The sequence below is a fragment of the Botrytis cinerea genome, chromosome 3 (genome assembly GCF_000143535.2).
Source record: "Botrytis cinerea B05.10 chromosome 3, complete sequence".
NCBI lineage: Eukaryota > Fungi > Ascomycota > Leotiomycetes > Helotiales > Sclerotiniaceae > Botrytis > Botrytis cinerea.
In genome coordinates this window covers 2029514-2052538 of record NC_037312.1, presented here as the reverse complement: position 1 = coordinate 2052538, position 23025 = coordinate 2029514, and the positions used below count along the sequence as shown (strand labels likewise).

The window sequence follows — 23025 nt, the reverse complement described above, 5'->3', positions numbered from 1 at the left end:
TATGAAAATAGCTCGGCGTATTCTGCCTGATAATTGGTCATCTCAACCTCAGGTTCGTTATTTTCGCCCCGCCTTATCGGTTATTTCAGAAGTCGTGGTAGCCCGCAATCACAATCTAAACAAATCTTGGACGCTAAGATCCAACAACTTCTCAACCTCCACCTCAAGAACTTTTCTTCTCAAGAACATCGCCACGAGACAAAATCTCTTACACCCCAAGAGATACATTCCTTTCTTTTATCAACCTACTCAAGTAATTTAAAAGAATCGAAAAGATGTCGGACATTCCAAAGAAAAACAACCCCCAAACCGCCCCGTAAGTTTCCAAATAGACATTCCAAATACTTCAAAAAATTCCATTTACAATATTGACGTTTTAATTCCCAGAACTCCTCAAAATACCCCAATGAACAACGCTCCTATTTCATCGCATGCTCAGCAACCTGGTGTTGGCACGATCAAGGAAGGTTCGTTGTTACTCCGTCCTACACCGAGTTTTTAAGCCAATGACTGACATTCATCTTGCAGAGGAGTTCGACCGCGCTACAGCAGCCTCCATTTTCGCACAAAACCCAAAACTTGTCGAAATGATTCAAGGAAAGCTTGGCTCCCTTGTAGGCCGTTCATCCGGTTATGTCGAGTCCCTCCCTACACCCGTTCGTCGTCGCGTTGCCGGCCTCAAGGGCGTTCAAAAAGAACATTCGAAGTTAGAGGCCGAATTCCAAGAAGAGGTATTGGAGCTTGAGAAGAAGTACTTCGCCAAGTTCACTCCTCTTTACCAGAAGAGAGCTAAGATCGTTAACGGTGAAGTCGAGCCTACCGAGGAGGAGATTAAGTCGGGTGAGGAGGACGATGAAGAGCACGACGCAGAGCAAGCCGAAAAGGTCGATGAGTCCGCTGAGAAGATTTCCGGTATCCCAGAATTCTGGCTGTCCGCCATGAAGAACCAAGTTTCGCTTGCCGAGATGATCACAGATAGAGATGAGGCCGCCCTTAAGGACTTGACCGATATCCAAATGGAATACCTTGACAAACCAGGTTTCCGTTTGATTTTCCAATTTGCCGACAACGAGTTCTTCACTAACAAGACAATCACCAAGACTTACTTCTATCAGAACGAGAGTGGCTACGGTGGAGACTTCATCTACGACCACGCTGAGGGTGACAAGATCAACTGGAAGGAAGGCAAAGATTTGACTGTCCGAGTTGAGAGCAAGAAGCAACGCAACAAGAGTAAGTTTGGTACAACTTGGTCATGCTTGAATCTTACTAATTATTACTTCAGACACAAAGCAAACCCGTGTTGTTAAGAAGACAGTCCCAACAGAGTCCTTCTTCAACTTCTTCTCCCCACCAAAGGCACCTACCGACGAAGACGATGATGACTTGGCTTCGGATATCGAGGAGCGCCTTGAGCTTGATTACCAGTTGGGTGAGGATATTAAGGAGAAGCTTATTCCACGTGCAATCGATTGGTTCACTGGTGAGGCACTTCAATTCGAGGAATTGGATGACGATTTGGAGGAAGGCGATTTTGAGGATGAAGACGATGAGGAAGATATGAGTGAAGACCGTGATGATGATGAAGATGAGTCGGATGAGGATGTAAGTTGTTATATGCCCATTTTATCTACATGAACTAATTGGAATCAGGATGATGCTGCAAAGCCCAAGCAAGAGGCTGCTGAGTGTAAGCAGAGTTAAATGAAGTTTTGAGGGTTATCGACATTTTCACTCCCTGACTACCTTTCCAAAAGAACGACGTTCTTGGCCTAAGAGTACCTCCGAAGTGCTTTTGGCACATAAAGTCGTTCAGGAAGCATAGTCCGCAATTGCATAGGTGTTTTTCCAAACTGCATTTTTGATCCGGTATTTTACTCGCTTCTATTAGAATAGCCTAATTGCTTAAGAAGCTTACATCCCTTCCATATTTTTGATCTCTATTTTCCACTGGTAATTCCCATGGAGTATGTAGATTTCTTCCTAGGAAAAGTCAAATGACAATCACGATTCCATTCAAGTCCACATTAGTTTCTGCATTTGTGAGGAAAATAAATAGACAGAGGTTGTTCAGGCAATATCCTGCATATACACCTCATGTTGTTCATCTGAAATCTGTTGAACGTGTGAATCGGTACCTACTAGGTAGGTAGCACTCATCGAATTAAATAATTTTACCCCGCGTCGACAAACCAAACGGAAAAACGAAAATTTTGCAGGGTTATCTTCCCAGACTTCAGCCTTTTCAGTGAAAAAAAAAAATATGGGTGGATTACGGCCCGCGCGAAATGATTTATAATGTAATGTTCTCCCAGGTTCTGGTTGACATACTTTCTGGAATGCTGTTCCTTTGAATCTTCGATGTCAATCTAGAGGTTAAGCACCATGGGTAGATATCAAAATCCCCATATTAAAACGAATTATATCGAAACAATTAAAATCCGGATTCTTTCTTGAGTGTTGATCTCTTATAAAAGTCTTCCTTTGGCCCCTTGACTTTCATCCTCCCCCCCCTCCTCTGTTCCCTAGGGACGGATTTGTCATACACAGTGCTTGCCCACGGAGACATCGAGGCAATAGACAACAGTTGAAACTTCTTAGTAAGAAGTCATTGCCAGCTTCTCTCAATTTTGGTAGCCTGTCACCAAGTATTCACAAAGAATGTTTGTGATTACACTTTTCCCTATTCCCCAATGCTGCTTGAATCCTGAAGTTATACGACACCTCATCGTTTGATTGTAACAATGCATTGAACAGCGACGATGGATTGTTTAATCCTGCTTGACAATTTCCCTGGGAAACTCCTGCTTCCCGATAGCGATAGGTATACCACAAACAAGATCTCTTACTTTGCTACATTTGAAAACGAGGTTTCGCCTGCATTCCTTATCCAGCCAACAGACGCCCAAGAAGTATCAGATATCATTAGTTGCGCAAGATCGGCATTATTCACAGGAGATAATCGGACACAGTTCAGAGCGTTCGATGGTCCAGACAGACTGCAGTTCAACAATCAAAAACTTTAGACCATTTGATTCTTTCTAAATAATGAAGTCGTTCCAGAAATTGAAATGGCTTCGATGACTGAATTGATACAAAAGATTAAATCTATGGAATCGACATTGACATTTCCAGAATCTTGAAACTAGAATCCTCGAAGAAGCTAGAGGCGGGCATACGGTTTGGGCAGGTTTGGGCAAGTTCGGGCAATATCAACTAACAGGGCGCGGCACCACCTACTACGAAAACTCTACGTCTCCCGAATTTATCCAAGCCCTGAACGATTTCCCTGTTGGTACTCCAGAGAAGGAAATGCAGTACCAGTTGCTTCACTCCTGAGTTTTCAGAAGAGCAATAAGCCTTCAGCACCAATGGGGCTCGTCAATGACTTTTTACAACAAGCTTTCTTGTCCATTTCCAGCTCATGATTAATGTTCGAGAGCCCTGGAAAACAGCGGCTGAAGAGGTAGAGATCGTTAGGGGCTTGATGTTCATTCTTGTCTTTCAGCCAGTCAGGGAGGGGTTTTTCGCCGCCTCGCAATCTCATAGGGAAACTCCTTAGGGATGAACGCAACGGATGAGCCGTTCACCATCTGCCTCATCGATACAGTGCACGCAAATGCTACATCAGATGCATCAGATGGCCTTCTATCATCCGCTGTTCTTAATCTGATTGGGCAAATTGATGCTTTTTCTACTACAAGAAGAGATTTATGTACTCGGCACAGGTTCGTCAACTATGAATTTGGACCGCAGAATGTTCTTGAAGGGTACGATGCAAGAAATGTGAAGAAGCTGAAGGTCGTAAGTGAGAAGTACGATTTTGTCTCTTCGCCCATATGCATCTACCTCAACCGTGTTACCGACATTCCTTACAGAGCCCCATGGCGTTTCTTCTTACTCTAACGTTACATCTACCTCGAAAGTTCCTTTCTGTGTTGAAATTCCCAACTTACGATGAACTAATTTGATATTCGACAACCGATAATGCAGGGTTATTTTCCAAGATTTCTAGAAAACTTTATCGGTAGACTAAGCCCTACACTATATTTCCACGCGAAATATATTGTCCCTGACCTGGAATTGAGCCTTTCTAATAGGCATCTACAGCATCATTACACAAACACATGATGTAGACAAGTAAATCGCAAATGGATGGACGAGTAGCATTGACTTCTGCTTGAGCACGAACTATGTAAACCTTCATAAAACTCCATGCTGGGTTTCCCCAACTATAGCTCCCCGACTTCGAGCCCCGAGATAATTCGACAGGATGGCCAAGATGTGGGTTAAACAATGGACGATAATGGTGAATTAGAAAATCCCAAGTTCGTGCATACATTTGTAGATACCTACCTATATAGTAGAAAGTCTAACACTTCCAGAATACAACAACTGTGTCTGTATCTGCTCCGAGTGCTTACTATTACTGTGGATTGAACTTACACGTTACCACTTTGAAGTGAATCGAAGCGGTGAGATACCAATAGGTTAGCAGGAACACTTATTATTATTTTGTATTGCATGATTCGTCAAATAGAAAAGAAATGTTGATGTTGTTGGATTCACCCGATTGCATGAAAAGGGAATGGAGTCAATTTTAATTTGGGGTTTAGCATGCTTGTAGTGTTAAGAAAGGAGGAAAGAAAGTTGAGACATCCTGCTCCCACTCCGTACAGCACGCTGGCTTTCTTGAGATCTGCTCTGTTCTCAAGTCCCATACCTTTTGCATTTGTCCCACATCCACGAAAATAGGGGTCACCGGGAATCTGGTGTACTTCATGACTAAAATATTTTAGCGTCGCCAAGACATATCCCTGTTGACGACTGAGCTCGCGACAAGCATCCTAAATCCCAAATACCGTGGCTCTCAACCTCCTTACCATCTTCGAATGCATCTTGTACTTATTTTACAAAGAAAAAGAAGACAGGTCATTTGCGGTGGCACATCTTCAACACCTATCTCGCTACTTACTTGAACAACACCATTACAATTAGGGTGGTTCAGTTCATGCAGACCGATACTGGAAGAACCACGTCCCCATTATTATTATATTTGAAGCAGTTCGAGGGCAGGCAGGTTCTCGACAACCAACACCGCCATCATGGCGCATAATTATGAGATTGGTACGAAGGCATGGCAGCCGGATACTACTGAAGGATGGGTTGCTTCGGAATTGGTTTCGAAAACATTGAATGGAGACAAGTACACACTTGTCTTCCAACTCGAGAATGGAGAGGTTTGTTATCCTGCAACTGGAGAGGAACCTCACATATTTGTTTCTCCCTCCTTCCACCCGAACTGTGCTGACTTTTATACTTCTCAACAGACCAAGTCTATAGAGGCCACTGAAGAAGCGTTGACACAAGCAAATAATGCCTCCCTACCTCCTCTTATGAATCCAACGATGCTCGAAGCCAGTGATGATCTAACGAATCTTTCCCATCTCAACGAGCCTGCTGGTAGGTCATCTAACACTATATCTCTCGGCTCATTAAACTGACTATGCGGTACAGTCTTGCAGGCAATCCGATTACGATACTTGCAGAAAGAAATATACACATACAGTGGTATTGTGCTGATAGCAACGAATCCCTTTGCACGAGTTGATTCTTTATACGTTCCTGGCATGGTACAGGTGTATGCGGGAAGGCAAAGAGCTACTCAAGCTCCGCATTTATTTGCCATTGCTGAAGAAGCGTTTGCGTATGTGGCTGCTATTCAAACCCCAGTGACTTACTAACAATCTGTAGGGACATGTTACGGAGTCAAAAGAATCAGACTATAGTGGTATCAGGAGAATCTGGAGCCGGAAAGACGGTCAGTGCCAAGTACATTATGCGATATTTTGCTACCAGAGAATCCCCAGATCAGCCGGGGACAAGGACGAAACGGGGTACAGAGCAAATGAGTGAAACCGAAGAACGAATTTTGGCCACGAATCCTATTATGGAAGCTTTCGGTAACGCCAAGACCACACGTAATGACAATTCCTCTCGATTTGGAAAATATATTGAGATTATGTTCGACGACAAGACAAACATCATTGGAGCCAAAATCCGTACCTACTTGTTAGAGCGTTCGAGATTAGTGTTCCAGCCACTTAAGGAGCGAAATTACCACGTTTTCTATCAGTTAGTAGCAGGAGCATCGGAAAGCGAGACAAAGGAACTCGATTTGAAGTCCGTAGAGCAATTTGATTACCTTAACCAAGGAAGCTCGCCAACTATCGACGGTGTTGATGATAAAGCAGAATTCGAAGCACTTAAGGGATCTTTGGCAACAATTGGAGTGGACGCTGATCAACAAGCGGATATCTTCAAGTTGCTTGCAGCATTGCTGCATTTGGGAGACGTAAAGATCACAGCCTCAAGAACGGACTCTGTCTTGGCTCCTAACGAGCCGGCATTGTTAAAGGCGACAGCGTTACTTGGCGTGGATCCTGTCGAGTTCGCAAAGTGGACTGTGAAGAAACAGTTGATCACAAGAGGCGAGAAGATTACTTCAAACCTGACTCAACAACAAGCCATTGTTGTGCGAGACTCGGTTGCGAAGTTTATCTATTCGAGTATGTTCGATTGGCTCGTAGATAGTATCAACCATGCCCTTGCCACCGATGAAGTATTAGCCCGTGTGAAGACTTTCATTGGTGTGTTGGATATTTATGGTTTTGAGCATTTTGCTAAGAACTCTTTCGAACAATTTTGTATCAATTACGCAAATGAGAAACTCCAACAGGAGTTCAACGCTCACGTGTTCAAGCTCGAACAAGAGGAGTATCTCAGAGAAGAGATTGACTGGACATTTATCGACTTTTCGGACAATCAACCTTGTATTGATTTGATTGAGGGAAAGCTTGGTGTATTGTCGCTCCTCGACGAAGAATCCAGGTTGCCCATGGGATCAGACGAGCAATTTGTCACGAAGCTGCATCATAATTTCGCAGCCGACAAAAACAAATTCTACAAAAAGCCTCGCTTTGGTAAATCATCATTCACTGTTTGCCATTATGCCATCGATGTCACTTATGAGTCAGACGGCTTTATTGACAAGAATCGTGATACTGTTCCCGATGAACATATGGCAGTTTTGAGAGCCTCCTCGAACAAATTTTTGGGCACAGTTTTGGATGCTGCCTCTGCTGTGAGAGAAAAGGATACTGCGTCGGCAACAACCTCAGCTGCAACAAAACCCACACCTGGTAGACGCATTGGTGTTGCTGTCAATCGCAAACCTACTCTCGGTGGCATTTTCAAGTCATCTCTTATCGAGCTCATGAGCACTATCAACGGTACTGACGTTCACTACATTCGCTGTATCAAGCCCAACGAGGCTAAGGAGTCATGGGTATTTGAGGGACCTATGGTTTTGAGTCAATTGCGAGCTTGTGGTGTGCTTGAGACGGTCCGCATCAGTTGTGCGGGATACCCCACACGTTGGACATATGAAGAGTTTGCTTTACGATACTACATGTTGACACCATCATCAGCGTGGACATCAGAAATCCGTGATATGGCCAATAAAATTCTTACCAAAGCACTCGGTGCTAGCAGTGGAGGTGGATTGGACAAGTATCAACTTGGTCTGACAAAGATCTTTTTCCGCGCAGGAATGTTGGCCTTTTTGGAGAACTTGCGAACAACCCGTCTTAACGATTGTGCAATTATGATTCAGAAGAATCTGAAAGCTAAGTACTATCGACGCAAGTATCTTGATGCTAGGAGTGCGATCCTTACTTTCCAATCGGCGGTTCGAGGTCACCTGGCTCGTAAGAACGCTCAAGAGAATCGTAAGGTTAAGGCTGCCACAACCATCCAAAGAGTTTGGCGTGGTCAGAAACAGCGCAAGAAGTTTCTGGCCATTCGCAACAATGTTATACTCGCTCAAGCTGCTGCCAAGGGGTTCTTGCGCAGAAAGGAAATCATGGAGACTAGAGTTGGAAATGCTGCTATGATCATCCAACGATCGTGGCGATCGAGGCAGTCACTTAAGAAGTGGAGAGATTACAGGAAAAAGATTGTCATTGTTCAAAGTCTTTGGAGAGGTAAAACAGCACGTCGTGGGTACAAGAAGATCCGTGAAGAAGCAAGAGATCTCAAGCAAATTTCCTACAAATTGGAAAACAAGGTCGTCGAACTTACTCAGTCTGTTGGCACGATGAAGAGAGAGAACAAGACTTTAGTGACTCAAGTGGAGAATTATGAAAATCAGATCAAGTCATGGAAGAACAGACACAATGCGTTGGAAGCTCGGGTAAAGGAGTTGCAAACTGAAGCCAACCAAGCCGGAATAACTGCCGCACGTCTCGCTGTTATGGAGGAAGAAATGACTAAACTTCAAACAAACTTCGATGAGTCAGCTGTCAATATCAAGCGTCTGCAAGAAGAAGAGAAAGAGCTGAGAGAGTCTCTTAGGCTATCAAACTTGGAGCTCGAGAAAGCGAAGGAGGAGGGCACCTTACACGAATCTGAGAAAATCACTCTCAGGCAACAACTTGTTGATTTACAAGATCAACTTGACCTTGCAAAGCGTGCAGGCCCAATTCTACCACCCTACAGTGAAGCTATGAATGGTGCTGCTGCTGCGCAACAAAATGGCCTTATCAACTTGGTTTCTTCGAAGAAACCAAAACGTAGAAGTGCAGGAGCCGAGCCACGCGAGCTAGATCGCTTCAGTGCAGCATACAACCCAAGGCCAGTATCTATGGCTGTCACAAGCAACAATCTCCATCAACAAGCACTCTCTGGCTCCACATTCCAACCCAGTGTTGACACCATTGAGTTCGAGCTCGAGAATCTTTTAGCCGATGAGGAGGGCTTGAATGAAGAAGTTACAATTGGCTTGATCAAGAACCTTAAAATTCCAGCGGCTTCATCTACTCCACCACCAACAGACAAGGAAGTTCTTTTCCCATCTTACTTGATCAACCTTGTCACATCAGAGATGTGGAACAATGGGTTCGTTAAGGAGTCGGAAAGATTCCTGGCTAATGTCATGCAATCTATTCAGCATGAAGTCATGCAACATGACGGTGATGAGGCTGTCAATCCTGGTGCTTTTTGGTTGTCTAATGTCCATGAGATGCTTTCTTTCGTTTTCTTGGCTGAAGACTGGTATGAAGCTCAGAAGTCGGACAATTTCGAATATGACCGTCTCCTTGATATCGTCAAGCATGACCTCGAGAGCTTGGAATTCAATATTTATCACACTTGGATGAAGGTATTGAAGAAGAAGTTGCAGAAGATGATTATCCCGGCTATCATCGAATCGCAATCACTTCCAGGTTTCGTTACCAATGAGAGCAACAGATTCTTGGGCAAATTGCTCCAGACAAATTCAGCACCTGCCTTCAGCATGGACAACTTGCTTAGCTTGCTCAACAACGTTTTCAAAGCCATGAAGGCATACTATTTGGAGGACTCGATTATAACCCAGACAGTCACCGAATTACTCAGATTGGTTGGTGTCACCGCATTCAACGATCTCTTAATGAGAAGAAACTTTTTGTCATGGAAGCGGGGACTTCAAATCAACTACAACATTACAAGAATCGAAGAATGGTGTAAGAGTCACGATATGCCAGAGGGAACTTTGCAGCTAGAGCATTTGATGGTGAGTAACATTGTATATTTTTAGCAAGACCATATACTAACATGATTACAGCAAGCAACCAAACTCCTACAGTTGAAGAAGGCCACTCTTAACGATATTGAGATCATTCAGGATATCTGCTGGATGCTTTCACCTAATCAAATCCAGAAGTTGCTCAACCAATATCTCGTCGCTGATTACGAACAGCCCATTAATGGAGAAATTATGAAAGCTGTCGCTTCTCGCGTAACGGAAAAGAGCGACGTATTACTCCTGGCTGCTGTTGATATGGATGACAGTGGTCCATATGAGATCGCCGAACCTCGTGTCATTACGGCTCTAGAAACATACACACCTTCATGTAACTATCCCCCCATTTCTGTAAAAAAAAAAAAAAAACATAGAAAAAAATCGCTAACAATGACCCAGGGCTCCAAACTCCAAGGCTAAAGCGTCTTGCAGAGATCGTTTCTCAGCAAGCCATGCAACAACAGGAAAAAATGGAATATACTCAGGATGATATTGCCGAGCAATCAGACAACGAGGAGGCGAAAAGTGCTTGATTGCGGGAACAATTACGGTCCCGTTATTTGATGCAAAACTTCTTACCTTCTTCTGTACCATTTTCACACCCACGAAATTAAAATCTTTCCTGCCATGGCTTGGAGAGCCTTTTGTATATGGCACTTGGGATCCTTCCAGCATTTGCACAACCTTGGGGTACCATGAAATCTTGATTGTTAGCGTATATTTTTTTTTATCTTTGGAGGCGAGAAGGGGGGACCAAAAGATCTTTTCTTCTTTTGTAGATTTGATAGCACGAGATTTTTCTTAAGTGCAATCGTGTACAATCTCACAATTAGGCGTTGGAAGTTACTTTAATACTCTTTTACTTTTTCACTTGCGATTTTTCAGTCACATCTTTTGGTTCTCTTTTTTCGGCTTCGTCTTTTAGGGTTATGATATGGGAACAAGATAACACAAACTGAGATGATTGATATTAGACGATGATATGAAAAGATGAGATGAAGATCACTAGAAGAAAGCTTTTTTCACGAAAAAGAATAGGAATGAGTGGGCTGTTACCTTATTCATATGGTTTTTGGGGCGAAATTTTTGATAGAAATGTGAAATGAGATGATTGAGATGATCAAATTTTAACGAGAAAACAGAATGCCAGATGCGATCTAGAAAATGTTTTGTAGATTGTGAATTTATCGATATAACCTTCAATCCACCTTGGCCTCGCAAGTTATTTTGTCTTAGCGGTAGTAGTGTGTACTCATGTGATCACTCATCGCTTGGATTCTTCTTCTCTCGTCACTTCATGTCCGCATCGCCGTCGCCGTCATATTCCATTATTCTACATCGTTCCTCTTCTCCTTGATTATCATCGCCTTACCTGATTATGAAACCAATATCTTGATGTCTATTGTAGCAGGATTTTCCTCTAGTTCTTGCCAGCCAATTTTCGTTTATGTCTGTAAGGGGGGAGAAGCTTAAGGTGTGTGGTCTTCGTCGTTGGGATAGGTATGGTATCTTGCAAGTTGGTTGAACAGCAGGGTCTAGAGGAAAGCTGATAATCATCATAGTTGCTACCTCGGTAGCAGCAAGTTTACATTTGAAATTATTGATCGCGGTGAGAATTTCAAGTTGAGATCTTGCTCTTGGGTTTGGGATTGGGGGACATGCTTTTCCGCGTCGATAATCTTGAAAGGAATGAGGATGCTTGAAAGGGGTTTGCAGATTTCTTGTCCTTGCTTCATGAATAGCTTGACTCCCACAATGTAGAAGTTCCTACGGAGTTACATACTGCTGTATTCAAATTGAAATTCTCTACGCTATCTCCCGCGATACCCATCCTCTACCGTTCTTAAACACAGGCTGAAATCCTTCAACTCACACCCCATCAAACCTCTCTTCTCTTGATCCTAACCCTCGTTTCTTTGTCCGGTAAACACACCGCACTGGTTTTTATCATTTTGGGAATCGTCCATTTACCCTTCTTCTCCCCTTTCTTCGCAACGGCTCCGATGTCCCAATACATAATAATCCCAGCTACGAAAGCCAAACATTCTCGCTCGGCATATACGCGTCCTTTGCACATACTAGGTCCGCCACCATAGGGACGGATAGTTTGGGGGTCGACAGAGATATTGCCAGTTTCATCGGTGGTAAGGAAACGCTCGGGGTTGAATTCGGTAGGGGAGGGGAAGTATGAAGGGTCGCGCATGTGGAGGTCGTGGGGGAGCGTAACATATTCGTTTTTGTGGAGCATGTAGGTAGTTTTGTCAGTCTCCTTGCTAGATGATGTATCGGTGAGGGTGATATCGTTTTCTAGTTTTCGAAGAGATATGGGCTGGGAGCATAAACGTGAGGCTTCTAGATACGTGGATTTGAAAAGGGGACATTTCTTAGATAGGTCTTCGTGAGAGAGGTGGATGTGTGGAGCTTCTGAAATAGAGCCGATTTTCTCGCCAGGAGTGACTGTTGCATAGGGGGAAATCTCAGCGCGGATCTTGTCGGCGAGTCCGGGGGTGGAGAGGATGTAGAGGAGGTGCCAGTAGACGATGAGGGTGGAGTTCACAATGAGAGCCCAGATAACCTAATACTAATGTTAGATAGTGAGTTGATAGACGGAAGAGATGCCAACTTACAGATATATCTCCGCGCTCATCCGGTTTTAGGCCATGTTCTACCATAATGTCAGTTGCCATAAGGTTAAATTCTTTTGCAATCTTACTTCTAAACAGTTCATGTCTTTTTAGGATGAACTCGCTAACGTCGTCCAAATCGCCGTATGAGGAGTCCACCTGCTTCCCATCTACTGTAGCATCAAGAGCCTCTTGAAATTTGGTCATACTTTGTTGAATTTGAGAGCGAGAATAATAAGCTCTAGCCACAGCAGGCCAAGGAGTGAACCATGGAAGGCCCATGATGAAATACATCATACCGCGATCCATCTCATAAATATCATGCAGAACATGAGGGTTGTTGTCCAGAAACTCACGACCGAAAAGAGATGGTACAGAAGCATGCCCAAGTATATCTCGTACCAAGGCCATAAGATCAACCTCCATTTCGTTGTTTGAAATGTACTCAGCATTGGCCCATTTCTCCCACGGATGTTGATCTATCTCACTGTCCATGAATGAAACCATCTGTGGAATTAGCCCTTCAAGGTTGCGTAGGGTTTTGTCCAGCATGCTACTGAGATGTGGTTCTTTCATGAGATAAGTGAAAACAGATGTGTATTCCTTGTGACAATGTTTAGCTTGGTGCAGTAATCAAAATGAAGCAATCTTACCTCCCAATTGTCCACATATACTTTCTCTGCCTTTTTAGGTAGTCCAAAAAACTAAAATGTCCGTTAGTAACACAAGCTATGCCGACTCATGGGTTTCAAGTATGTGGCAGTGAAGTATCTACCTTTGCTGACAGACCCAACGCAACAGTTTTAAATGCAACATCTGATTCCTTTTTCTGCAATACTCTAATACAATTTTAGTGACCGTGGATATGATTATGCTAGCACTAATATACTGACGCCTTTACCAAGTTTGGATTTGAGACTACATTGATCAGTCTTGTATAGCTACTTGGGAAATGCAAGCAACTTACTGATGTTATGGGTAGAGCCTCCGAGATTAAGCGCAAATATACCTAGCTCAGTGTGTCAGTACCTAGGTAACGTTCAAACGTTTCATTGCAATGCCCTCAATTATGGATCTGAGGGTCCAAAAGTCTCCAAATATAAACAGATTCCCGCTTCGGCAGCGTTTTGGGCCAAACTCACCATGGGCACTTTGGTCTCTATACACTCGTCAGCATCTATTTAATACAGCCATGGTTCAAGATCTTAACTACCTTAATTCGCGAGCCAGCTTCTCTCCATTCATCAAACTATCTTTTCATCAGTCTCGAAATTCCACTACCCCTATGTAGCACGTGAGACGTACAATGCAACCATGTGTCCCAACCCTGGCACCCAATAAGCCGGCATCCAAACCGTTTTCCCATCCTTCCCCTTTTGCTTTTCCGACGGCCTCTCGCTCAGTAGTCTAGTTGCTATGATCAGAAGCACCGGTGCCAAAGCGATACTAAGAACAATCGGCAACGGCACCGAACGAATAACTGTGAGGGCATTTGTAATCAAACCTCCGGACTTCGAGGCGTCGATGGCATCAGTAGAATTCGTGAGGAGCTGATAGAAATCGTCCATGATGGAGGATAAACTATTTTTGCAAGATGAGATTAACTGAGTAATATAATCATTACCTTGCCTAGTAGTTAGGAATTTTCGGTGTGGTTGTTAGGGACCTACGTTTTTGTGGATGTAGTGTAGTGTGGTGCTGGGATTGCACGATCCATATTCGCCAATGCAGCTGCACTGTTTTTGACCGGATGAGTCGAAGCTCCGTGTATATTACAATACAATTCAAGAGTAGGACTTGGAAGTTACAACACTTTATAAAGTCTAGCATTTTACTTCTGCCTCCCTTCTCACACTTCAAATCCCATACGCTCACCCATCAATAGCTTACTTTCCTGCATAAGAAAAAATTTCACACCTCCATTCATCATGGCTCCCCCCAAAACCCTCAATTTCATCACCGGCAACAAAAACAAGCTTATCGAGGTGAAAGCTATTTTGGGCGATACCATTGATCTTCAAAGTCAATCTCTCGATCTCGTTGAGATTCAAGGGACTATTGAGGAAATCTCCAGTGACAAATGTCGAAGAGCTGCTGAAATTGTGTGTTTTCATGCTCCCCAGCCTTTGGAGTGTTACTAATATCAAATTTAGATTCAAGGTCCAGTGCTTGTTGAGGATACATGTTTATGCTTCAATGCATTGAAGGAATTGCCTGGTCCATATATGTAAGATTTTCTGGCCAAGAATCATAGTGAGAGTGCTCTAGTCACTAATAATATGCAGTAAATGGTTTATGGATGCATTAGGTCATGATGGACTCAATAATATGCTTGCTGGCTTTCCAGATAAATCTGCACAAGCAGTGTGTACATTTGCCTATTCTGAAGGCCCAGGTCATGAACCTATTATCTTTCAAGGAAGAACGGACGTGAGTGTTTCTCCATATTCCTGCGTGCCGTCGTATGGCTCTAACACTTCCTAGGGCAAGATCGTACCTGCAAGAGGTCCAACTGCATTTGGTATGCTCTACTACACCACTAAAAAGACCTCTTTTACTAATATTCCTTGATTTGTAGGCTGGGATCCTATTTTCGAGTATGAAGGTCAAACGTAAGGACTCCTTCCTATCCATCTTATGTTTTCATTCCACCCTATCACATAGATATTGACCCCGCCCCCTTTAGATACGCCGAGATGGAGAAAGTTGAGAAGAACAAAATCTCTCACCGTTTCCGAGCACTCGAAAAGTTGAAGACATGGCTGCAAGAGGAAGCATAGAGCTAAGAAACAGAGGTCAAGGAATGGAGTGACAGATAGATAGTGCTCTCTTGAGGCCGAAAAACACTTCAGGGACTGAGCAACAACATTTCATGCCAAATAATATCACTGCTCGTCCTCCGCGTGATCCTTCTTCCATTGTTTGACCCATGCCTCAACCCTCTCCACATTACTTTCCACCTCGTCACTTGTATCACTCCGTAGCTCCACCACAATCTCCTCATCATAACTCTCTCTCGCTTCATCAAGTAGAACCTCCATAATTTCTGCATCTAAATTTTCTTGTAGTTTGGCTTCTGGATAATTTCTATATTGCGATTAGTCAGCCTTCTCGATCATATATCCCCATCCTCGATGAACTTTTAGGTGCAGTCTCCTTCCGCATAGACTTGGAGGAAACGTACCTCGCCTTCAGTCGATCATACAACAGCGTCGAATCCACCCTCAACACAACCACCAAATCAATCCAACTCTTGGGAAATAATTCGCAAGCATGCCAATCGATGATATATCCGCCTTGCTTAACGTCTTCTTCTATTTCATCCAATAACTATAGATTCCCAATCAATTAGCCAAAGCCCAGTAGCACATAACAAACTCCTCATAAACTCCCAACAATCCATTAGAACATATTCCCTATCAAACTCCCAAAAGAAACCATACCAACCTTATCCTCATCCACAATCCAAGTCTTTAATTCATCATCCCAGCCCTCATGACACCCCTTCTCTTTAACCACGTCATTGACACTCAAATGTTTCAATCCGGTACTCTCAGCCAATTGTTCGCAATGAGTAGTTTTCCCTACACCAGGCGTGCCTGTTATTATGATATTTGGCTGTGTGCGCATAGTGACGAGCTTGTGAAATTGCGAGCTTGGATGTGTTCGAGCTTGAGAGCTTGAGATTCGAGGGCCACTTGACTTTCGCTGGAAGGTATCCCAAAAGATGTTCGAATGGACGGCGTGATGTGACCTTGGGTCTTGGAAGATTCGGTGTCAGAGTATTTATGACAGAGTCTCGTATTTCAAATGCAGAATGCGACTTGATGATATTTGCGCTGGGGAATTGGGGAAAGCCAGTGATACCTCCGCGATACTATTTTTCTCTTGGCATCAACTTTTTGGAAAAAATCTTATCGCAGAAAGCGGGGGCTTATCGACACGTGCTATTAGTGGGGAGAGATCGGATGGGTACAGAAGCTTAAAATAGATAAGGGGTAGGTGGGATTTATGCGGGAGTACTAGGAAGTAGCTTTGCGTGCGCCTTAGTGAATTCTAATGAGCTTGCAAGTGGATGTATACAGAACATGTCATGTCATTGCCATTGCCATAATTGGACAGTCTGATAAACATTGAGACCATCATTTTTGGTTAATTTTCTTCATTGGAATATTCTGCATTTAGTTTCCCATTGAGAAATCATGTGAAGCAAGCTGATCTGCTCAAATTATTACTTACTCGATGCAGGTATGAGTTTCGTTGATATCCAGGTCCACCAGCTCCACTATTCATATACTATGACATCTCGCATTGCTGTTTCTTATGCCCATTCTTATTCCTCCGCTGTAGGCTTATACATGATCGTTGTGACATACTGCATTGTAAATTAGTACAAAATGTTAACTGGCAAAGACAATCCCGTACCTTTCGCTTATATCTCGTAGTGGCAGAAACAGCAAGAACATTGTTCTTAATGCTGCTCGTAGCTAAATGGTTGAGAACAGTGTGATTAGGCATAATGAGAACACTGTTGTCATCCTTCATCGGTGCATTGGCATTCAAGATAGGTTTTCCGAGAAACCCCGGGAGAGTAGGTGGAGGAGGCAATTTGTCTATAGCGGCAATCGCGTACCGGTATTCCCTGGAGTCTTCGGGTTTATCCATATCTATGAGGTATTGTGGAATTTCTGAAGTAAATCGACTTTGAGACATTGCGGGCTTCATCTTGGAGACCGGCTTCGGCTTCGTCCTCTCTTCTGCAGGCACTGGTTCGGGCTGAGTGATTTCAGGCTTGGTTTGTGAGCCCCCAATTGGTTCGGTAGGTATATTTACAGAACCCTCATCGTTAGGCAGGTCATCGGCGCTGACCTCGATATAATTGACTAGATTGTTGCCGAAATCGACAGTGGTTGGAAGAAGTGCTGAGCATTTCATAATGCCATCTTGAATAAATCGAACGTGGTGAGTTCCAGGTCGTACATGAATTATCGCTTTCAGAAGTCCCGGCTCTCCTTCTCTGGGAAATGTTAGTGTACCGTCAAAGCATTGGCGTTCAAGGGGTTCATTGGAAAGACTAAAACTCACACTGCACTCAATCTTTGCTTCTTATTCCACTGAAATATGGTTCCAGTTACATAAACTTTTTCTCCACCTTCTCTCCATTCAAATAGGGTTGGTACCGTTGCCTTGGTCCGATCGATTTGAATTTCCTCGGCGTCCTCTTCATCTATCGTCGTACTACTCAAGGTCGAGTTCCGTCTTGCAAGTGGTGGTTCATTGTCCAGAGTATCTATATCCATAGCCGGGGCGGTCGAATCAGCCGGTGTGACTAGAGGTGACCCTGGGGTGTGCACTTCCTCCTCAATTGGTAGTGGAAGCCTTGGAGGTCGCGAAAGGTGGTAAGACATATCTTGAATGGGGGGTCCAGAGGGGTCGACAGATGAGGCTTGAGGGCTCGATAGGGAATGTGAATGGGATCTGGACGTTGTAGTGTCGTAATTGGAGGATGGCATGGGAACATCAACTGGCTTGGTTGGCTGATCCCTCACTGCGATCTTTTCTGTCTCTGGTTCACTTTTATGTGATTGCAGGCCCGCTTGCTGTTCTCTGTCATGCGCCGAAGGTGTATTGACTCCCGAATTCGGCAAAGAATTATTGAATTGTGCAGCAGGGTGGGATTGGGAGTTGCGCGGGCGGTGTGTGACATTCGATCCGTGAGCCTGTGCAAGAGAAGGTTCTGCTCTCGCAGCAGTCCTATGCGCGTGTATCAAATTCCTTGGATCTCTGCGAGCTGAGGATGTTCTTGATGAGTCATTACTATGGCTCGAAGGCGCGGGAGAATGCGAATGAGGTGTCGAAGCGGTTGGCCTCGTGTTGGCAGAGGGTGTATTTCCCATTATGAAAGTGGTCGTGTGATTCTAAGCAACGCAGTCAAAAACTGATTCCTTTCCGGGGGTCCAAGTCCGTCCTTTAAAGGAAAAGAGGGACAGAGGGTCGAGGGGAACGGCCGGTGGAGCAAAGCGATCTCATGAGTTGTAAATAAGTATTTTTCGATTATGATTTGGAATGAATAAATTGATCCACGAATCTGGATGAGCTGTGCTTGTTAAAGGGTATCTTAGAAATAATCAAATTTGAGTTTGAGGTTTTAAGTACAATTAAAAAAAATGGGTTGGTTCTTTCGCGGAAAAGATTCTGGAGTGAACCTTGGAAGTTGATTCCTTCCCTAAGGTTCGCTCCTTCAACCCCACAATCAGCTTTATTGAAGGCCAGCCCACAAAAATTGCGACGATGCTTTGAATCCTTGCCTTGTTACAGTAGCTACTTGGTCTGTGCTTTCACTAAAGCTTCTTTCATGCTTCTGTTCTTCTGTTCTTCCATTCTTCACCTGCACAGAGGGAGTAGTTGTATGACCCAAATGCTTGTAGTCCTATTCGATCCAACATCAATACCAGCAGTTATTCACAGCAAAAGATCTCCGTGAAGGCTCAAATCATGAGAATTGTCAAGAATACTCCAAGTTCTACTGAAGCATTAGATCAGATCATACAATAGAGGTGTAGAACACATCTTATCTGTCTGTCAGCCTTGCATTTTATTGTCATTTCAGACAACTCATTCATTATCCAATATGGAATTCTCAAATACAGCATGGCTATCGATTATAGGAAGCACTTTTTATTATATTTCCTTGCCAATTGTTGTTATTTCCAGCTGGCTATTGGCTATGCTTAGAATTGCTCTGGCCCCACTGCTACATCTGGGAAACTCTTTGGCTTCTGCTTTGCTTCTTCCTCTGAAAGTAATAGCAAAATTCGAGGCAAGCTTGATGCAATAACAGATTGATGGATTACAGCTAACCCTTATCAGACCATCATCATATTCTTGGGGTCTGCAGTTATCATCGGCTTGATCTCAGGTTCGTTGTTGCGAGTTTCCTCCAGCATACTCGCATCACTGTTCAAATTGACAACAGGCCCTGAAGACACGCGCCGTTCTGTGGCACCGATACGCGCCGCACGAGAACATAAGAAGAGAGACTCGACACCAGATGTATCGAAATGGAAGGTCGACCCTTCTGTAGAAAAGAGATATTCCGGATGGCTGGAAAATGATGGAGGCAGAAAGAAGGACGAGCACGGGCTATCGGCGCAGATCATAATTGAGGAAGATGATGACTCTGATGATGGATTTTGATCAAAGTAGGAGCAGCGATATGCAAGTCTGTGCAACCTTCTGGAGATGGCAAGATTTAGTTCTTAATATATTATTCAATCTCTCCATTTGACGAAGACCTGATCCGTTCTGAACCTCTGAGTACATGTGCTCTCTTCCAATGGAGTCCTGAAGCCTGTTTCGTACGCCAAAAGTCCAGCCTGTGCTATCATTATACCATTATCGATGCAGAAACGTTCGTCGGTTGCGAAAACGCTTCCTCCCCTATCTCTTGCCATCAAACCCATCATTTCTTGTAGCCTCTCATTACAACCCACGCCTCCCACTATGAGGACTTGGTTGCTCCCTACATGAGCCATAGCTCGTTCTGTGATCTCCACCAGCATCGCATACACAGTTTCCTGCAGGCTGAAACACAAATCTGCAGTGGTAATAACTTCTCCAGTGATCGGGTCTTTTTGCTCTGGGTTCGCCTTAAGTTCCGCCGCGAGTATATCGATGCTTGCCAAGATTCCAGAGAATGAACAGTCCATTCCTTTCACCGCATATGGCAAATCTAGCAACACCTTTCCCTTCTTTGCTAGTTGTTCAATATTGTATCCCGGTGCGGGGTCGTTGCTGATTTCCAGGGTCCTTGCGAAACGATCCAAACAGTTACCAACTGCAATATCTAACGCTTCTCCAAAAATTCGATATCGTTGCTCTGCATATGCAATCACTTGGGTATTTCCTCCGCTAACGTATAGAACGACCGGATTTTGTGCCCCAGTAATCTCTCGACCCATTTCTATATGCCCGACACAATGGTTCACCCCTACCAGCTCTTTACCCCATAACAGAGAAAGCATTCGAGCTGCGATCGCCACGCTCTGGAGAGGTGCCCCCATGCCAGGACCTTTTGTGTAACATATGCAGTCGATATCAGATACTTTTACTCCGGCTTGCGCCATAGCTTGCTTCACAAGTTTCACGACCCATGATCGATGATGCTTCGCAGTATCTTTTGGTAGGAAACCTTCTCCTGGAGGCGAGACAAAGGTGTGTCGAATATTGGAAAGAATTTCTGCTGGTTTGCCTTTGGAAGGATGTGATATAATACCAACACCCAATTTGTTAGCACTACCTTCAAGCCCTATAGCAATCATTTTCGCTGTTGGGATCTATAAAATTTAACAATAAAATATAAATCGAGGAGGGGTCGACGATGAAATGGAGAAGACCAATGCCCTTTGCCGCTAAATTAGACAAGGCTGAAAATCACAAGTAGAACTAATCGATAAGGATTATGCTGAAAAGAAGTAACGTAAGCGCAATAGAATTACTAGGTAACTTGATTGTTTCAAAGATCTAGGTAGGTTCACAACCAACATCTAGGACGGTTTAATCACATGTGCACAATTGAGAAAATTAATGCAATATACAATACTAGCACTTTTCTTTCCCACTGCAATCATCAACTACAAGAGTGCGAAATTTTTCCTGCTGACCTTGCAGTGCCCCACATTCCGACCTATTAGGATTAGTGCCCCTTGATTTGCTCGGTTTATTTTAGCGACTTGTCGCTTTGGTGCGAGTTTAGAAATTACAGTACTCACTATCACTTGCGCCAATTCTGATACTACATTACACACAACCACGTACATTATCTTTTCAAAAGCATAAGACAGTGTACTGAAATTATGGACGTCGACGATTTTGAGGCTAGAACAGCAACTTTCTCAGCATGGCTCCAAGAAATGGGTATCCGGACTAACCCAAAGATGGCCTTGGTGGACCTCCGTCAAGAGGGCCGAGGGCGAGGTGTCGGTATGATCCATTCTCTCTTCACATTCCTGTTACTATTGTGGTGTGGCTTTGGTTAAAGAGCTGCTCTCTGACTTCTGTTGATTTTTCTGAAGTGTTCTGAAAAGAATTTCTAGCTGACATGTAACAGTGGCCATAGAAGACATTGATGATGACGAGATTATCTTCAGCATCCCACGCAGTGCCGTGCTAAATGCTCAGAATGCGAAGCCCCTTGCGATCTCGAAACGACTTGCAGAGAAGATGCCGAGCTGGCTGGTGAGTGGATATGGCGTTTCAATGGGATTCGAATTTAATGATTGACTGGACTTCAGGCACTCACCTCGATACTTATGGCGGAAGGACAAGTAGATGATTCTAAGTGGGCCCCATACCTCGCGATACTACCAGAGCAATTGAATAGCTTGGTTTTCTGGTCTGATAGCGAGCTCGCAGAATTGCAAGCGAGTGCAGTAGTGAAGAAAATTGGAAAACAGGGTGCTGAAGACATGTTCAAAACTTACATAACTCCGCAAGGCTTACAGCACTCTAGCACGGAGATGTGTCACAAAGTAGCTTCTGTCATTATGGCGTATGCATTCGACATACCAGATCCCTCCGAAGGTCCAACCTCTGGTGGCAAAGGAGAAGAAGCGGCGGATGACTTAGTTTCCGATGATGGGGAAGATGAAAAAACCATATTATCTATGATCCCGTTGGCCGATATGCTCAATGCAGATGCAGACAGGAACAATGCCCGCTTGATCTGCGATAACGAGGATCTAGAGATGCGAGCAATCAAACCCATTGCGAAGGGAGAAGAAATATTCAATGAGTTCGTCTTTTTCTCAATCACAGTTTTAACTGCCTTTGTGGTTTACTGACAAAGACTTTTAGTTATGGCCAGCTTCCCAGGTCTGATCTTCTAAGGAGATACGGTTATGTCACAGACGGATACTCCGCATACGATGTTGCTGAGATCTCAGCTGAACTCATCGTTTCCTTGTTCCGGAACGGCAAGGTTCATCCATCGTTGCCAAAGCTCACTCAAGACAAGTTGAAAGTTCGTCTTGATTTGGCCGAACGAGAAGGCGTCTATGACGAGTCGTTTGATCTTGTTCACTCTAGTCCAGATGAGCCAAGTATACCAGATGAGCTTCTAGCATTTCTGTATCTCTTGCTTGTCGACGAAAGTCATCTCAAAGCTATTTTGGATTCAGAGAGCAGTCTACCAAGCCGTTCTAAACTTACCACGGAGCTCGCAGGTCAGGTTCTAGCAATTTTGTTGCAAGCGAGAGAAAACGAGTATTCGACTACTGTTGAAGAGGACGAAGATCTTCTCAAGAACGCGGATCTCCCAATTCGAACCGCTATGGCAATTCAAGTACGCTCTGGAGAGAAGAAAGTGTTACGAGCAGCTATTCGAGAAGCAGCTACATTTTCAGGTGGCAACCATCGTATGAGGCTTGCGCCTTCGAAGGAGGGAACAATGAAAAATGCGAAGAGAAAGGGGGAGGATATGGAACAGCCAAAGAAAAAGGGACGTTCTGGGTAGAATGTCAATTCAATTGATGCCGAGAACACTTTGGTTGGTAGGTCACGAAGCTTTTCATTTTGCTCTGGGAGTGCTTTCGGGGAGATTATTAATTGGGCGTCATGTTTGACTCCTCTATAATCATTTCATAATGATCTTTTGCTCGGCTATGAGCGCTAAAATACATATAGGTCGCCTAGATATCCTCCTTGGGTACTTTCGGACAAAACTTCTAATGACAACAAATCAACGCTCAGCCCTTTCCCTGGGTAACGCCCCTACCCCCT

The 23025-nt window shown here is 44.0% G+C and overlaps 9 protein-coding genes across 9 annotated transcripts; 5 read left to right on the top strand and 4 right to left on the bottom strand.

The window, feature by feature from the left end:
• Window positions 1-96: 96 nt before the first annotated feature.
• On the top strand, window positions 97-2073 carry Bcnap1. The gene is made up of 5 exons (XM_001555330.2): window positions 97-316; window positions 388-467; window positions 529-1233; window positions 1286-1605; window positions 1654-2073. Exons 1-5 carry the CDS (start codon window positions 276-278, stop codon window positions 1702-1704), a joined length of 1197 nt encoding a protein of 398 aa, XP_001555380.1. The 5' UTR covers window positions 97-275; the 3' UTR covers window positions 1705-2073.
• A 2769-nt stretch (window positions 2074-4842) lies between these two features.
• On the top strand, window positions 4843-10824 carry Bcmyo2. Its single transcript, XM_001555328.2, has 6 exons — window positions 4843-5240; window positions 5331-5463; window positions 5518-5707; window positions 5755-9613; window positions 9665-9953; window positions 10022-10824. Exons 1-6 carry the CDS (start codon window positions 5106-5108, stop codon window positions 10153-10155), a joined length of 4740 nt encoding a protein of 1579 aa, XP_001555378.2. The 5' UTR covers window positions 4843-5105; the 3' UTR covers window positions 10156-10824.
• Window positions 10825-11318: 494 nt separating this feature from the next.
• BCIN_03g06070 (hypothetical protein) lies at window positions 11319-13913 on the bottom strand. The gene is made up of 10 exons (XM_024692045.1): window positions 13552-13913; window positions 13460-13495; window positions 13389-13405; window positions 13214-13255; window positions 13140-13164; window positions 13022-13085; window positions 12900-12950; window positions 12336-12849; window positions 12250-12287; window positions 11319-12197 (listed from the first exon to the last, which is right to left on the bottom strand). The coding sequence occupies exons 1-10, from the start codon at window positions 13812-13814 to the stop codon at window positions 11502-11504; spliced, it is 1746 nt and encodes a 581-aa protein (XP_024547818.1). The 5' UTR covers window positions 13815-13913; the 3' UTR covers window positions 11319-11501.
• A 27-nt stretch (window positions 13914-13940) lies between these two features.
• On the top strand, window positions 13941-15097 carry Bcham1. The gene is made up of 6 exons (XM_024692044.1): window positions 13941-14348; window positions 14400-14473; window positions 14532-14676; window positions 14731-14767; window positions 14825-14858; window positions 14933-15097. The coding sequence occupies exons 1-6, from the start codon at window positions 14175-14177 to the stop codon at window positions 15024-15026; spliced, it is 558 nt and encodes a 185-aa protein (XP_024547817.1). The 5' UTR covers window positions 13941-14174; the 3' UTR covers window positions 15027-15097.
• A 5-nt stretch (window positions 15098-15102) lies between these two features.
• Bcfap7 lies at window positions 15103-16180 on the bottom strand. The gene is made up of 3 exons (XM_001555325.2): window positions 15694-16180; window positions 15431-15576; window positions 15103-15333 (listed from the first exon to the last, which is right to left on the bottom strand). The coding sequence occupies exons 1-3, from the start codon at window positions 15874-15876 to the stop codon at window positions 15132-15134; spliced, it is 531 nt and encodes a 176-aa protein (XP_001555375.1). The 5' UTR covers window positions 15877-16180; the 3' UTR covers window positions 15103-15131.
• A 65-nt stretch (window positions 16181-16245) lies between these two features.
• Window positions 16246-18489, bottom strand: BCIN_03g06040 (hypothetical protein). The gene is made up of 3 exons (XM_001555324.2): window positions 17332-18489; window positions 16672-17263; window positions 16246-16621 (listed from the first exon to the last, which is right to left on the bottom strand). Exons 1-3 carry the CDS (start codon window positions 18141-18143, stop codon window positions 16580-16582), a joined length of 1446 nt encoding a protein of 481 aa, XP_001555374.1. The 5' UTR covers window positions 18144-18489; the 3' UTR covers window positions 16246-16579.
• Window positions 18490-18643: 154 nt separating this feature from the next.
• BCIN_03g06030 (hypothetical protein) lies at window positions 18644-19477 on the top strand. The gene is made up of 2 exons (XM_024692043.1): window positions 18644-19066; window positions 19117-19477. Exons 1-2 carry the CDS (start codon window positions 18878-18880, stop codon window positions 19441-19443), a joined length of 516 nt encoding a protein of 171 aa, XP_024547816.1. The 5' UTR covers window positions 18644-18877; the 3' UTR covers window positions 19444-19477.
• A 12-nt stretch (window positions 19478-19489) lies between these two features.
• On the bottom strand, window positions 19490-20854 carry Bckae1. Its single transcript, XM_001555323.2, has one exon. The coding sequence runs from the start codon at window positions 20565-20567 to the stop codon at window positions 19518-19520; it is 1050 nt and encodes a 349-aa protein (XP_001555373.1). The 5' UTR covers window positions 20568-20854; the 3' UTR covers window positions 19490-19517.
• Window positions 20855-20962: 108 nt separating this feature from the next.
• Window positions 20963-23019, top strand: Bcrkm4. Its single transcript, XM_024692042.1, has 5 exons — window positions 20963-21228; window positions 21356-21483; window positions 21540-22039; window positions 22102-22796; window positions 22930-23019. The coding sequence occupies exons 1-4, from the start codon at window positions 21102-21104 to the stop codon at window positions 22757-22759; spliced, it is 1413 nt and encodes a 470-aa protein (XP_024547815.1). The 5' UTR covers window positions 20963-21101; the 3' UTR covers window positions 22760-22796; window positions 22930-23019.
• The last annotated feature ends 6 nt before the right edge of the window (window positions 23020-23025 follow it).

Bases quoted from the DNA above. Each gene is read 5' to 3' on its own strand.
- Bcnap1 (XM_001555330.2), top strand. From the start codon at position 276: ATGTCGGACATTCCAAAGAAAAACAACCCCCAAACCGCCCC. The intron at 468-528 runs GTTCGTTGTTAC...TTCATCTTGCAG, and splicing joins TGTTGGCACGATCAAGGAAG to AGGAGTTCGACCGCGCTACA. The intron at 1,606-1,653 runs GTAAGTTGTTAT...AATTGGAATCAG, and splicing joins AAGATGAGTCGGATGAGGAT to GATGATGCTGCAAAGCCCAA.
- BCIN_03g06070 (XM_024692045.1), bottom strand. From the start codon at position 13,814: ATGGACGATTTCTATCAGCTCCTCACGAATTCTACTGATGCCATCGAC. The intron at 12,288-12,335 runs GTAAGATTGCAA...ACATTATGGTAG, and splicing joins AAGACATGAACTGTTTAGAA to AACATGGCCTAAAACCGGAT. The intron at 12,198-12,249 runs GTAAGTTGGCAT...CATTAGTATTAG, and splicing joins ATGAGCGCGGAGATATATCT to GTTATCTGGGCTCTCATTGT.
- BCIN_03g06030 (XM_024692043.1), top strand. From the start codon at position 18,878: ATGGAATTCTCAAATACAGCATGGCTATCGATTATAGGAAGCACTTTT. The intron at 19,067-19,116 runs GCAAGCTTGATG...AACCCTTATCAG, and splicing joins AAGTAATAGCAAAATTCGAG to ACCATCATCATATTCTTGGG.
- Bcfap7 (XM_001555325.2), bottom strand. From the start codon at position 15,876: ATGCGCACACAGCCAAATATCATAATAACAGGCACGCCTGGTGTAGGG. The intron at 15,577-15,693 runs GTTGGTATGGTT...GGGAATCTATAG, and splicing joins GGATTGTGGATGAGGATAAG to TTATTGGATGAAATAGAAGA. The intron at 15,334-15,430 runs GTACGTTTCCTC...ATCGCAATATAG, and splicing joins TATGATCGACTGAAGGCGAG to AAATTATCCAGAAGCCAAAC.
- Bcham1 (XM_024692044.1), top strand. From the start codon at position 14,175: ATGGCTCCCCCCAAAACCCTCAATTTCATCACCGGCAACAAAAACAAG. The intron at 14,474-14,531 runs GTAAGATTTTCT...AATAATATGCAG, and splicing joins GAATTGCCTGGTCCATATAT to TAAATGGTTTATGGATGCAT. The intron at 14,768-14,824 runs GTATGCTCTACT...CTTGATTTGTAG, and splicing joins AAGAGGTCCAACTGCATTTG to GCTGGGATCCTATTTTCGAG.
- Bckae1 (XM_001555323.2), bottom strand. From the start codon at position 20,567: ATGATTGCTATAGGGCTTGAAGGTAGTGCTAACAAATTGGGTGTTGGT.
- Bcrkm4 (XM_024692042.1), top strand. From the start codon at position 21,102: ATGGACGTCGACGATTTTGAGGCTAGAACAGCAACTTTCTCAGCATGG. The intron at 21,484-21,539 runs GTGAGTGGATAT...ACTGGACTTCAG, and splicing joins AGAAGATGCCGAGCTGGCTG to GCACTCACCTCGATACTTAT. The intron at 22,040-22,101 runs GTTCGTCTTTTT...AAAGACTTTTAG, and splicing joins GGAGAAGAAATATTCAATGA to TTATGGCCAGCTTCCCAGGT.
- Bcmyo2 (XM_001555328.2), top strand. From the start codon at position 5,106: ATGGCGCATAATTATGAGATTGGTACGAAGGCATGGCAGCCGGATACT. The intron at 5,241-5,330 runs GTTTGTTATCCT...ACTTCTCAACAG, and splicing joins TCCAACTCGAGAATGGAGAG to ACCAAGTCTATAGAGGCCAC. The intron at 9,954-10,021 runs GTAACTATCCCC...ACAATGACCCAG, and splicing joins AGAAACATACACACCTTCAT to GGCTCCAAACTCCAAGGCTA.
- BCIN_03g06040 (XM_001555324.2), bottom strand. From the start codon at position 18,143: ATGGGAAATACACCCTCTGCCAACACGAGGCCAACCGCTTCGACACCT. The intron at 17,264-17,331 runs GTGAGTTTTAGT...AACATTTCCCAG, and splicing joins AAGCAAAGATTGAGTGCAGT to AGAAGGAGAGCCGGGACTTC. The intron at 16,622-16,671 runs GTACGGGATTGT...TTTACAATGCAG, and splicing joins CTACGAGATATAAGCGAAAG to TATGTCACAACGATCATGTA.